Source organism: Austrofundulus limnaeus, unplaced genomic scaffold, assembly GCF_001266775.1.
Source record: "Austrofundulus limnaeus strain Quisiro unplaced genomic scaffold, Austrofundulus_limnaeus-1.0 Scaffold130, whole genome shotgun sequence".
NCBI classification, from domain to species: domain Eukaryota; kingdom Metazoa; phylum Chordata; class Actinopteri; order Cyprinodontiformes; family Rivulidae; genus Austrofundulus; species Austrofundulus limnaeus.
Window position 1 is genome coordinate 974736 of NW_013952532.1, and position 13673 is coordinate 988408.

Consider the following 13673-nt stretch of genomic DNA (forward strand, 5'->3'; position numbering starts at 1 on the left):
TGGATGGATGGATGGATGGATGGATGGATGGATGGATGGATGGATGGATGGATGGATGGATGGATGGATGGAAATTTTGGGGTATTAAAACAGCAATATGTCACATTTTGTCTTTTACATAACACGAGTAAAATAGATTTCCTGTTGTTGTAAATATAATGAAAAATATCAAATCTGAACTTTGGTTTTGCTTGAACTTTCTAGTACTGTCAATCAAATTAACTTTTAAATAAACATCCAAACAAAATTAATATTTCAGAAAAATAAAGCAAGAAAATAGTCACTTAAAGTATTGCACACTTTAATGAAGAACACGTTTGCACTTCTGACTCAGTGAAAACAAATCTCTACTGTATTCTCAAAATAAACAAGAAAGCTGTAAACAAACACATTTTCTTTCTGTTTAGTATTCAGATGAAGTCAAATCTTTTTTAAACTAGTGTTTTGTGGAGTTCATATCTGTATTCAGATATGTAAAAAATTTTTTTGCAACTTTAGTAAAATATTGTTTGAATAAATCACTATGACATTTTACAAGTTCTTTTAAAACAGGAGAAATCTGCTTAAACTTCCTCAGATTAGCTGATCCTCCAAACTGAGAGTGATCACTACAGGTAAGATACTGACTACTGATAACCTCACGTAACACATCTTCACAAATCTATATTATTCTTTTTGATATACATAAAAAACACTACATTCTGGAAAATGTTGAGTATATTTGTTGGTGTGAGCTGAATAAAAATAATGGTCCTCTGAGCTCATGTACCCAGTTGTAGAAAGGTAGAAAATGTGTTTTTTTTTTTAACTTGTTGCTTTACATTTCTGTTTCTGGGTTAAACAAAACTGTTTCAGAGTGGCTGAAGGTCTTTTTTATTATTTTAAAAGAGTATTGTCAAAGTTGTTTTTATTTCTCTCTTTAAACTCAGCTGAATGTTAAATCACAACATGAAACCTGAAGGTCCCCAGATCCAGATTCCAGTGGTCCGGTCTCAGCCTGACGGTCTCACATCATCAGTCACACGTGTTTCCCTCTGCCTTCAGATATGACGTGTTCGGGCACGGCACGGGTGTACCACTCCGACCACGAGCCATCGTACACGGACACCTCCTGGTGGCCGCACTCGTGGGCGGCCAGCGCCACGTGGCACGCAGTCACAGCAGAACCACACAGGACGCACATGGGACGACTAGGGTCCACGCCTGCCCGGACAAACAGGTCCTGGAGTTTGTCTTTAGGCAGGAAGTGACCTGTAGGAGACAGGAGGGAGTGGAAGGGGATGTTGATGGAGCCGGGGATGTGGCCTGGCTCCGTGTCTGTGAAACAGAAAAATAAAAAGAGAAAAAAGTCAAATATGTTTTGTTTTTATTATTAAAATAAAAAATGTAATGCCTAACTAAATTATTGAACTGGACATGATGAATTTTAGTATTTTGATATGGGCGCTGACTTTTAGAAGCAGAAGTGACATTTTCTGACGTGTCAAAGCTTGTTTTATTTAACCTATGAGCAGTGGTGGGCAGCGCTAATCCAAAAATTAGCTCCGCAATTTCTAAAGTGCTTTATAAAAATATTTAGGTCCGCAACTTCAAAAGCGCTTATGCCATAGAAAAAYTAGCRGAAGCTAATTTTAAAACCCAAGTTCAATTTGACACTTACTAGCTGGCAACAATTCATGTAAAATATATGCACAACACTGCCAACTAGCAATGTATTGAACTCAGCTTAATCCTAACTGCCGATGGCTGGGGATGTGAGTTCCTGAAACAGACCTTTAGCTCCTGGTGTAAAAATTAAAAAGTTATTGAGGATTGCTAGTTCGGCTGCTTCTTTGTCTTTTTCTTTTGCTTGTTGTAGATTTTTCATTAAAGATGCATCAATAAAGTAATTTTAAAACTGTTTATTGGAAAACTGAAGTGATGCATTCTGGGTACGTGACAGATTTGATTTGTGACGGGAAACAAAAGCATAGAGTACAGGAAACTACTGTATCTTCCCTTCAAAATAAGAGCTTGGATTTTAAAGTTTTCCATGTAGTTGCTCCAGTTGACCACTAGATGTCCGTCTTCACCAGCATAAAATCTTTAAAACATTTCTGAGTCTCAAACCCCGTTGGCTGATTGTTCAACCAATTACGTCAAGTGTTGAGCTCCAGCGTTTAAACCTTTTTTTATATAAAAAAGTAGCTCCGATTGTAAAGTAAAATAAATCAATACATACAAAATTTTAGTATGGATTACAAACGTTAACTGTTTTTGCTATTGCCTTCCTGCTACATAAGCATTGTGGGGAATGAGAACCGTGACCGAAAGCAACAGTCAGCAAGGACGTATACCTTCTCAATAAGTGTGTTTATGTGTTAGGGGTGCTGTTGGATAGATCACGTGCGTTGTGATTCATTGACAGTCATACCTTCCGCTGTTCAAGATAATGATGACTGGTAGATAATTAGTTATTAGCATTATTGCATTTTAATTTTAGAAAGCGTAAATCTGCTTATGAATTATAAAACTTAGTAAGACCACTAAAGCACAAACAAAATATTTAGGTCCGCAATTAGCAGATTTGCGCTTTAGCGGGCTGGTGCCCACCACTGCTTATGAGCAAAAACTCAGTTGCTTCTTCTTCTCCAGCAGCTGGTTTCTAAAACATTTGATTGTCCTTTCTGGTAGATCTATAACGTGTTCCATGTTTTCATGTCATTTTTATATCAACCTATTCAAGCTGCAGCGTCAGCCTTCGATGTTGTTTGAGTTGCTTATACACTTGGACTTTACAAATCAGTATTGGGTTTTAGGTTTGTATTTTTACTTTACTGTTTTAAATCATTTTGTTCTCAGTGAAAAAATATTACAAATCTACAGCACTGTTTAGACAAGTTAGCAATATTTCAAACAGCAAAGGTTCAATAATCGAAACACAAAAAAATTGTGTTTGATTGTCAAGGTTTATTTGTCAATAGGCAGCCACTTTACACTTTATCATTCATTATATAAATATATCGATTTGGTCCTATTAAATGACATTTCTTAACTTTTAACACTGACCTTATCCTTAGTTTATTCTGATCCTTTTATCACCACTCATAATTTATCAACCGTCCCAGCAGTTCTTTAAAAATGAGCCCCAAAAAGAATAGTTATATTGTTAGGGATGTTAATAGTGTGATTTTTTTATTTCTATAATCCTATAGAGCAGTGGTTCCCAAACGTTTTGTCTTCTGACCCACAAAATATTCATGGCAAAAACTTGTGACCCCAACTATTACTGGTTTGAGTACATAAACTTTGTTAATAACCCTAAAAACACAGGCTTTTTGACTATCTAAACAGCTTGTACACAAATATAAATACTTATTTATACGTTTTTTGTGTTTCTGTAATAATTATAGGGAAAATATTACATCAGCAATTATTTTATTACCCTTTAAATTGATTTCTGGAGATTATCCAAGGTGCNGTAATCATTTTATTGCCCTTTAAATTGATTTCTGGAGATTATCCAAGGTGCCCATTATTGGGTCCCAAGCCCAACTTTGGGAACCAAAGTGCAGTGATTCCCAAACTTTTCAGCTTTTGACCCACAAAATAACAGTAGCAGAGACCTGTGCCCACAAATATTTTTGGATGATGAACATTTGTATCAGGTCAACCAATCATGGGCATAGTAACAATTTTTATAATTCTACATTTATCCATTTTAAATACACTAACCTCACTCCTTTGTAACAACTAAGGCAAAAATATAACTTATTCAGAAAATCACTTCAGGACCCCACCTTGATGTTTCGGGACCCAACTTTGGGTCCTGACCCCAACTTTGGGAAATACTGCTATAGACCTTTGATTTCCCTGTTTACCAGATTATATGTTCAATATGTCAACAACTCTGAACTAATTAAGGTCAATAAATGTCTCCTGCTGACCCTGGGGTCAAAATGACCCACAAGGTCTCAGTTTTAAACCTCATGGGTTATTTTGATCTAAGGGCAACAGGAGGGTTAAATTAAAATTGGCAACAATTATGAAGAATGCCTCCAACTCATATTAGCGTTTCTGCATTTTATGAGCTTTAGCCTGTAATTCCACACATTTAATTTCTGTGTCTGTGTGACATAATGYCACAGAAGTTTGCTTCACATGTTTTAGTTAAACCAAAGTGATGACGTTGACAAAAACCTGTAAGCAATATGACGTCAGAAAGAGGAAGTTGAGCGTCAGTTTTGTTTCCGTGTAAACCCTGACAGGCAGACCTTTGTCAAATTACAGAACAAAAATCACAAATGTGCGTAGCAAAATTTAAAAAATATATATATACTGAATTGAACTTTAGCTGCACCACTGACTCCTTACTCCCCAGTCTAAACATCATGTCTGTCAGTGCAGTAAGAGGTTAGTGTGCACCTGATGTGTGCCTACAACTCTGTATTGCTCATTACAGAGTAATGTAAGAAAAAAACATTACATTAAAAAATAGTCCTGAACAAAATCATGGAGTGCTGTTTCAAGGAGTTTACTCCAGTAGTTTCTCAGGTACATTTATATACAGCTTTGAAATGCAGGTCTGCACTCAATGTAAACAAAGCACCTTTATCTACCTCATTAAATCTGTGCCTAATTACACAGCAATACTACAACATTGTCAAACTTATTGATCGAACGGCTCTTCTAAGGACGTCTCCATTGTTGTTTTCTTTTTTATTTTAGTTTCAGTYACTTCATCTCTTTCTAAAGGTAAACACAAGCATGTGGTAGTTAGCAGCTGCTCTCAAACTTGTGCAGATTTTGTTTCTTACATTAAGTCCTTTTTAGACTAATTTTTGTGACATAGAAATGAGTACCTTTAAGTCCCTCTGATATTAGGCTCCATAAAAACCAGAAATCCAGTGAAGAGTTTAAATACGGCTGAATCAATGAGTGAAAGCTGGTTGTTCCAGCTGAGAGACACCTTTAGGAACTGGGTAAACATTAGATAAAAAACTTGACATTAGTTGAGTAAAAATATCAAGTCTGTGACCTCTTGGCTGCTGGAGAGATCATGCAGACCCATTAAACAAGGCTGATGAAGAAGAGTTTTGGGTTTTAGATTATCATGTTGTTTTTTTTTTCCCAAAAAGAGTATTTCTGCAAGAGGATGAGAGGTAAAGTCCTATTGGGAAGAGCATAACAAAGACCAACAATACTGCCACATAAAACAGAGCAGGAGACAGAAACATTCCCAATCAATTCCAACAGTTCATCTGGTCAAAGCTCAAATTTGAAGCTGCTTTCACAAAGCGCCGCTCCGCTGTAAGAGACATCAAAGCATTCCTGTGTGTGTGTCTATAGGAGTTCTAGTAGATGGGACTCTGTTGATAAGAGTTCCACTATCAGTACCTGCTGGGTTCAACACGGTCTAACCGTGGTCAAAGGCTAAATTTTGTTCGGTTCACTTTAAAGTATATTATTAGTCTGTCGTGTGCTGATGTGTGTGTGAGCCTGAGTCAAACTGCACAGTTCTGTGTCTTACTGACAGTGAGTTTGTGTTGACCACTGATTTTCACTGTGTTCCATTGATGTATTTAACAAGAGCAAAACGCTGCACAAACTTTGCTAAGAAGCTCAGCAGATAGTTCCATGACGCGCGTCTGCTGAGTTACCTCCGAACGGTTTCACCTGCTCTGTTTCATGTACTGTAGTTTCCATCTGCTTCTGCTGTTTGTATTTCCAAAGAAAAGGCAAAAAAACTAAAACATTTATCATTTAGATTTATAAAAAAAACACTGTACTGTTTTTTATTTTTATTTTTTTATGAATCTGCAATTTTCCCTAAAGGCTGTAAGTCCTTGTCTAGATAAACTGGATCAATAAATGTCCACATGGCATGTTTATTTCAGCCATTTTATAGAACTTTTATTGCAGCAACAGTCCAATTTTAGAGTTTCATGTGTGACTCAGGAAGAAGACCTGTTAATTTATAAATGACAGGTTGGCAATACGATCCTGAATGAACCTCTTGCAGCCCTCAATTCTGCAAATCAGTGTGTGGGCACGTTTTTGCTACATCATGGGAACTACTTTCCAGTTAAAAGGCAGCCTCTGAATGTGAGAGGCTGTGCAGGATGTGCAGACTGAATGTGCATCGTGGGGACCAAAGCCCGGTCCCCACGGGCACAAATGTGTGTGTGTGTGTGTGTGTGTGTGAACATGACCAGACAGACCAAATAGCGAGCTGATATTTGCTACGTAAAAAATTGGTAATGGCTCTGAAGGTTCTTTCATGTATTCCTTTCTGCAGGAGTGGCCACAGAGAATGAAAATACAACAAAATCAAACTTTGTTTTGTGCTGTTCCTGAGGCAGCCTGGGCTAAAACCTGCAGCCTCAGGATTACAATCGCTCTGAGCACCGACCTACAGAAGCCTTTGTGAACAGCTAATCAATTATCAAGAAGRAAAAAAATAAAACTAAGATGATCCTAAAAACAAGCACTATGTAAAACTAATTTACTCCTGATCTGGTACTTTAACAGAAGTAGGGTTGGGCATCGAGTCTCCAGTACCGACTGGAACCGGGACTAATGTTTCAATTCTCCCGGAATCGTTCGTACTTTTAAATTTCGATACCTAGTTTCAATACCCAGTCCGCCAACTGGAAGAAAAAGCCGCCCAACAACAACAAGAAAAAATAAACAGGTGAGCCGCCGAGCACCAATTTAATTTGGAGTTCAGACTCAAATTTTCAAATGAAGTGAAATAATCTGCCAGTGCAGTAAGACAATTGCACTTGATAAAACCTAAAATGAGGAAAACATTTCCAGGCTAATAGGATTAATAATCAAACACATTCTGCTAGTGTTGTGGTACTTGAAACCAGTCTTGGTCTTAAGACCGGCCTCAAGACCAGTTTTTGATGGTCTTGGTCTCGTCTCGGACTCGACAGCATTTGTACTCGGTCTTGTCTCAGTCTCGGACATTGAGGACTAGGGTTGGGCATAATCGTATTGTGTGCAATTAATCGTCTGAAAAACATTAATCGATTAATTTTTGGCACTTAACAATTAATATGATTAATGCCAACAGGCAGAGTCCGCTCGCTGCTCCTCTCCGCTTCAAATATAACAAACATTTAAAAAAAGTTCTGTAATTTATTTATCTATCAACACAATTTAAAGTTGATGTATAGCCTGAAGTCTGTAATTTTGACACAATTTGGAACAGATTTTTATGAAGAGCAAATCTTTCCCACTAAATTGGTCATGTGACTATGAAGTAAGGGTGTCCAGGGACTCCAGGGGATTAATCGTCAAATTAATCATTATCGGCTAAATACCACAACTAATCGTGAATTATTTTTTTGCCAATATTGCCCAACCCTATTGAGGACTCGGAAATTTATTTCAAGACCAGTCAAGACCRCAACTGCGGAAATATAACTAAATACCCAGATTATTGTCCAATTTATTTGGTAACAATCTTGCTTTCATTGGATTTAAAATGTAGCTACTGATTCAAATTCAAAGCTGACTCATTGCTATTTACGTATTTTTGTTACCGGCTGTCACCCATCCCCACCCCCCATCACTCGCACGCAGCACTCCTGGAAAGTGAACCGTGGTTCTGGGAGCGGTAAAGGATGTCTTCAAATTTTTAAGTAAATAAATTTGGCTACATTATTCATAAATAATATAATTGTAAAACAACAACAACCAGGAGAAACTGTAGAGCAACTTGTAAATTTGGCAGTGCTTCACTTTCAGAGACAGTGAGGACAACGTAAACCTTTTATCGTCACTAACGTTAACAATCTACCTCTGTAGAAAAATTCTTTCCTCTGCCCTCACACAAAGATTTTGTCAATATTAGCTCTACATATTAAGTTAGCTAAAGTGGGGGGAAAAGTATTTAGTCGGCACCAATTGTTCAAGTTCTCCCACTTAAAAAGACGAGAGAGTCCTGTGATTGACATCATAGTTAGACCTTAACTATAAAAGACTAAATACCCCCCACTGTACATGTGTACAGAATACTCCATCTTTTAGGACACATTTTTTTTCTTGGTCTTGGTCTTGTCTCGGTCTCGCCCTCCCTTGGTCTTGGTCTCGACTTGGTCCAAACCCTAAAAGTCTTGGTCTTGTCTCGGTCTCGCCCTCCCTTGGTCTTGGTCTCGATTTGGTCCAAACCCTAAAAGTCTTGGTCTTGTCTCAGTCTCGAGACACTGTGGTCTTGGTCTTGACTTGGTCTCGAGACACTGTGGTCTTGGTCTCGACTTGGTCCAAACCCTAAAAGTCTTGGTCTTGTCTCAGTCTCGAGACACTGTGGTCTTGGTCTTGACTTGGTCTCGGGTTAGGTGGTCTTGACTATAACACTACATTCTGCTCTTGCTTAATATATAATCTCAAAACAAGATGAAAAATACTCTTTGGTTCGATATAAGTGCACAATTTGATTTTGCAGAGTACCCCTGAGTGAAAAATAAATTCATAACATCTGTTCATCTAGAAAGAACTCTAGCTCCCTCATTTAAACCACATAAACATTTTTTGATGCTGCCTCTAAAAAGAATCGAAATTGGGAATTATTGGGAACCGTGGAATCCAAATGAGGAACCGGAATCGTTCAAATTCAAAYGATGGCCAACCCTAAACACAAGGCTGGTCAATATTAAATATTTCATTTTATTTGTGATTATTACATTTTCAAACACACTCCAAGGGAGTTGTATGATCACTTTATGAAACTTAAACTTTCACTAAGACGGTCACTTCTTTCTTTCCACATCAAACATGAATGTCATTCTGACTTCAGCATTAACTAAACGGTTACTGGAAATTCAGCAGAAGCTGTTAAACGAGTTGCATGCGTGATAACAAGTTTTGCTTTTTCACAAGTCACCTTACGCTTTGTTCTTCTGACAAATCATTCTTTAGAAATTCTTTGAATCAAAAGACGAGGTGACTCAAACTTTGGATTTAATCAGTCACTCAGTGACAAAACAGACCTCATCTCCTCAGTCATCTCCATCAGAGGACTTCACAACACTGACAGAGGAACCCTGATAAAACTCTATTAATTAGTAATAGAAATAACAAGAATGTTATTAAGAATCTGAAATTGAATTAAGAGATAAACTGTACTACAAATGCTTTAAGTGTTGGCAATTTACTATATAATAAAAACAAATTAAGCCTATTCATTACAAAAAGTAATTTGAACCCATTTGTTTGTGATCATGACCCACAGGTTTTAGCTTTATGTGCTTGATTACAAAGATATATATTTTTATCTTAAATTTTCTTAAATAAACTATTATTTAAATTTTGGTCTTGTCAGTATTTTCATTGTATTCTTATTAAAGTTTCCAGACTTTACTGGTTACATAAAATTGAACCATCATGTGGGAATAGTTCGTTTAGTTTCTGTCCTGCAGCCAACATCTGAGACCAGACTACTCACTGTCTCTTGGTTCAGGGTCCAGTCCTCTGAACCTGCCCGAGGGTCTGGCGTCCACCACCTGGAACCTCTTGGTGTCCAGGTTGTCCAGCATGTCCTCGTAGGTTTTCACCCACGAGCGGTTCAGAGTGGCCTTATACTCGGTCGGAGCGGGTCTCTTGGACTGGTGACCCACSGGTCGACCCTCCAGCTCCCAGTTCCTGAACCCCCCGTTGAGCAGAGACACCGAGCTGTGGCCGAACACGCGGAACATCCACCAGACCCGAGGCGCCGCGAACTCACCGAACTCGCTGCAGTCGTACACCACGACGTGCGTGTCGTTCTCGATCCCCAAGTCCCCCACGTAATCCGAGAAGCCGGTCTCGGACGGCAGCATGTGGTCCAGGGGAGACGTCTTGTCGCAGCACTGATCTATGTCAAAGAACGCTGCGCCCGGGATGTGCTTCTGCTTGAACTCGCTTTTGGCGTTCCGTCGCAGCTTGGGCAAATACCAGGAGGTGTCCAAGATGCGCATTTTCCTCTGGACCTGCACAGCCTCCGCGAGCCACTTAGAGGTGACCAGGGCTCGAGCTTGAAGCGCCATGGTGAGTTCGTGGACAAGCGGGCAGCTTAGAAAGTTTAACTCTGTCGACCTGTACCAAAGGTCGAAAAATGACAGAGGGAGCAAAGGTGTTTTAGGAAAAGGAGGGAGTGAGTGGCGTTCAATGTCACAATTGGAAGCTGTGGGAATTATAATACATATATTATAGCCTAAAGTCTCAAAACTATCTGTGTGCTCCCATTAATAAATAAACAAGCAAAGTGCAACAGATCACGCATTAAATTAGCACATGCAACAATGGTTTTCACTGAAGGATGTGTTTAAAATCTTTCTGAACAAACTTAGTGAAAGTATTTGTTGAATGAAATTTCATTGTTCTGTCTAGCAAAATAGCTCCTTAATTTTAGGTAATGCGTTCAACTATATTATTATTATTATTATTATTATTATTATTATTATAGCAATAGAATGGTAGGAACTATTTACTTGTTAGTTGATATCCGGGGAACACTTTCAATCGGTGCACAACCGGATGTTGCCGCATTTACACGCTTCTTTCCACTTTTTTAAGCGAAATGTTTTAAATGTAGATTTTAAACAGTAAAACTGAGCTCACAGGTTTAAATATGTCGGTGTCGTTGGTCAGAAAAGGACTGGAGCTGCTGAGCGAAGATATTAAAGGTCAGTTTTAGCTTGTATTTGTTTGTTTTTCTTTCTCGTTGACGATTGAGTGAAGCTGCATCTGTCGGTGGTTGTCAAGCCAGCTCAAAATGCTTCAAATCACAAAAACATGGACTTTTTTATATAGAAATCAGAATTTTAGATTTGTCCATAAATAACAACTTTTTATTTTAATAAAATAGGAAAACTGGTAACAAAGGTTAGTTTAGGTGATCAGTCTGCCTTTCCTCTCTTATTGAAAAAGGCTCATTTGATTTGTCCTGATGCATCTCAGTAATATTATCCAGGTAGGAAAAAAAAAAAAAAAGTATGTCCTCTGGATGGGTTCTTCTTTAGTGTTTCGTCTCTTGTCCAAACATTTCACTAAAGAAGAACCCATCCAGAGGACATACTTGTTTTTTTCTTTTTGATGAAGCAATGTGCATTATCAAATACAAAGTAATTACATTAGGAGAAGTACAATAACAAGTTTGCTATTTAAACTGAAGAAAATATGTGTCTGTGTGTTTATAAGACAGAATTAAATTATTATGATACATTCAAGGACGGAGGGTGTGCGTAGCTATTCAGTCCAATATGCATCCGGCTCCAGATAGGATGTTTTTTGGTTTGAATTGGTTTGACAGCTTTTTCACTGTCTGTTGTTTTCTCTTCCTCTTATGTGCCTGATCCCAGATAGCAGAAAAGCGAAGAAGAAGGGTCAGACCCCCAGCTCGGCCACAGTGATGGAGCTGGTGAGCACCAAGAGGCAGGGGGTCACCAGGCAGGTCAAAAGGCTGCAGGGCCGCCTTGGTCCCGGAAAGAGCAAAGCCACAGTCAAAGACAAGAGGATCATATCTGCAGTAGGTAAGGCCACATTTTTATTTTTATAGACGTTGACCGCAGCTGACAAAAATCCACATGAATTGTAATACTGTAGGATATGCTGGCTGTTTAGGGACTTGATGCAAAGATAAGAAACAGGAACCACAACAGGTTAGTTTGTTTGTTCGTACAAAAAAGCTTAACTATCTGCATTGTTGTTTGAATAGTTTTTTATGTCAGCATCCTCCCTCCTCGACTTGATGTCACACAATATTTGTTGCAATTTTATTTTCATCCAGTGACAAAAGGAAACAAAAAAAGATGATTTTAAAACCATCGGTCTTCATTTTTTAAGTTCACGTCTATAAATCTGTAGCTCCAAATATATGAGCTGATTGAAAGTTGACAAAGCTTTGTAAAAAAAAAGTACTTAAAGCTTACGCATAAAACATAAAAAGCCATTAAGTTGTAAAAATATTTATTTTTTGTTTTGTGTTTTTGCAGACGAGTTCCGAAAAAAGCAACCAAAGAGCCAGATGAGCGCCAACCTGAGATACTTCTTGAAAACTGGCGGTAAAGCAGCAGATTCTGATACAATGAAGGTAATTCTGACACTCAATCAATGCTGGTCTCCTGCACTTCTTCCATGCATTCAAGGTTTATTTAAAATACCATCGCTGTAATGTCAAATTTTAAAGTCAACCATCAAGACCTAAACCCATCAGAACTAAATAAAATTTGACCTGTGGTTTGTATAGCTGAAGTGTTGACTTGGTTTCTCCCTGACTTAGATCTTGAACCACAACAAAGGAAGACAGTCAAGAAATCGCCCCGACCAACCTGTCAAAACGCCCAAGGAGACACAGTCTTTGTTTACGGAGGAGGAGTTTCAGCAGTTCCAGAAAGAGTACTTTGGCAGGATTGTTGAGAAGAAATAACACCACCCAGAAAAGAGACACCGTAGCCACAGTAGAAACAGCAGGTGCTGTGTTCTATGGATTAATGTGGATTTTTGAATGTACTGGAAGTCATTCCCAGCTCACATAAGGACAAAATCCTTCTGCTGTGTGTCTGAAATAGATGCTTTAACATGAAATATACCACGTCATGAGCTGTAGTTCCCAAAACTTATTGGATAAGAAGTGGATTTGTGCAGATACACAAGATTTAATAACCTAATGTGTGACATAATAACCAAGTATGCAACCAATGAAGCAGCCGTTCTGTCCTTTTTTTTTTTTTGTATTTTATTTTCATTTAAAATATAAACACTGTTTACTAAAAAACAAATCTGTTAATTTGTTCATGCTTCATCATTTGAAATTTCCTCCATTTAAAATATGTTGTCGTGGGTGGAAAAATAGGGATTTTACTCAAGATTTTAAAGTTTGAGTTAGAGAAAAACCTTTTTAGTTAACTTTTATAAAATCATCCTCTGGAAAGAATCAGTAAAAGATTTTCTTGTTTTTGAAAACTTTCAAATGACTCATTGATGTAGTGCAGTGGTTCCCAACCCTGGTCCTGGAGGCCCAATATCCTGCATGTTTTTAGTTTCCTGCTCTTCAGCAGGTCTTCAGAAGGCTGTCAGTCACTCATACATACAAGTCAGGTGTATTAAAGCAGGAAAACATCTATAACATACAGGATAGTGAATCCTGAGGATCATGGGAGCCACTGATGCAGTGAATAGTCACATGGTCTACTGGTCTTCATCCACTTTAGTTTTAATTATGCATTATGTTTTGTTTTTCTATGCAAGTCCCAAGAAGAATCTAACACTTCTATTGCTGCAAAGTGTAATAATTTATCAAGGCTGGCAGCAGCTGTTAAATCTGGTGACAGGATGGAATGTGAACTGATCCCTTTAACTTTGGAGCTAGTTTTCTGGAGCTTTTCTTCTAGAGGCTGGTCCGTCTTAACATGGTGCTTCACAAGGCAGTTTTAATAAAAACAAAAGAGAGAAAAACACTGAAAAATTAGCTTATCTAGTGTTATGGTGATATTTATTTAACAAAGCCAGAAATACGTGGTCCAAGAATGAAGGTACTCCGTGAGATGATCAGCTGAGTTTTATTGCAACAACAGGAAACACAGACAACCTGGCCTGTCTCTGTGCCTCTGCTTCTCTCTGTCAGTCTCTCCACACTACCGTTTTACTGTTGAACACTGTGTCTCGAGAGGCCTCATATATATACTGTATATTAACAAACACCATTC

General features: G+C 38.2%; 2 protein-coding genes across 2 annotated transcripts; one reads left to right on the plus strand and one right to left on the minus strand.

Annotated features, from left to right (window-relative positions):
* Positions 1 to 284: 284 nt before the first annotated feature.
* LOC106522496 (3-mercaptopyruvate sulfurtransferase) lies at positions 285 to 10014 on the minus strand. Its single transcript, XM_014015521.1, has 2 exons — positions 9434 to 10014; positions 285 to 1317 (listed from the first exon to the last, which is right to left on the minus strand). Exons 1-2 carry the CDS (start codon positions 10011 to 10013, stop codon positions 1019 to 1021), a joined length of 879 nt encoding a protein of 292 aa, XP_013870975.1. The 5' UTR covers position 10014; the 3' UTR covers positions 285 to 1018.
* Positions 10015 to 10484: 470 nt separating this feature from the next.
* On the plus strand, positions 10485 to 12736 carry rps19bp1 (ribosomal protein S19 binding protein 1). Its single transcript, XM_014015522.1, has 4 exons — positions 10485 to 10652; positions 11328 to 11498; positions 11961 to 12058; positions 12248 to 12736. The coding sequence occupies exons 1-4, from the start codon at positions 10598 to 10600 to the stop codon at positions 12392 to 12394; spliced, it is 471 nt and encodes a 156-aa protein (XP_013870976.1). The 5' UTR covers positions 10485 to 10597; the 3' UTR covers positions 12395 to 12736.
* The last annotated feature ends 937 nt before the right edge of the window (positions 12737 to 13673 follow it).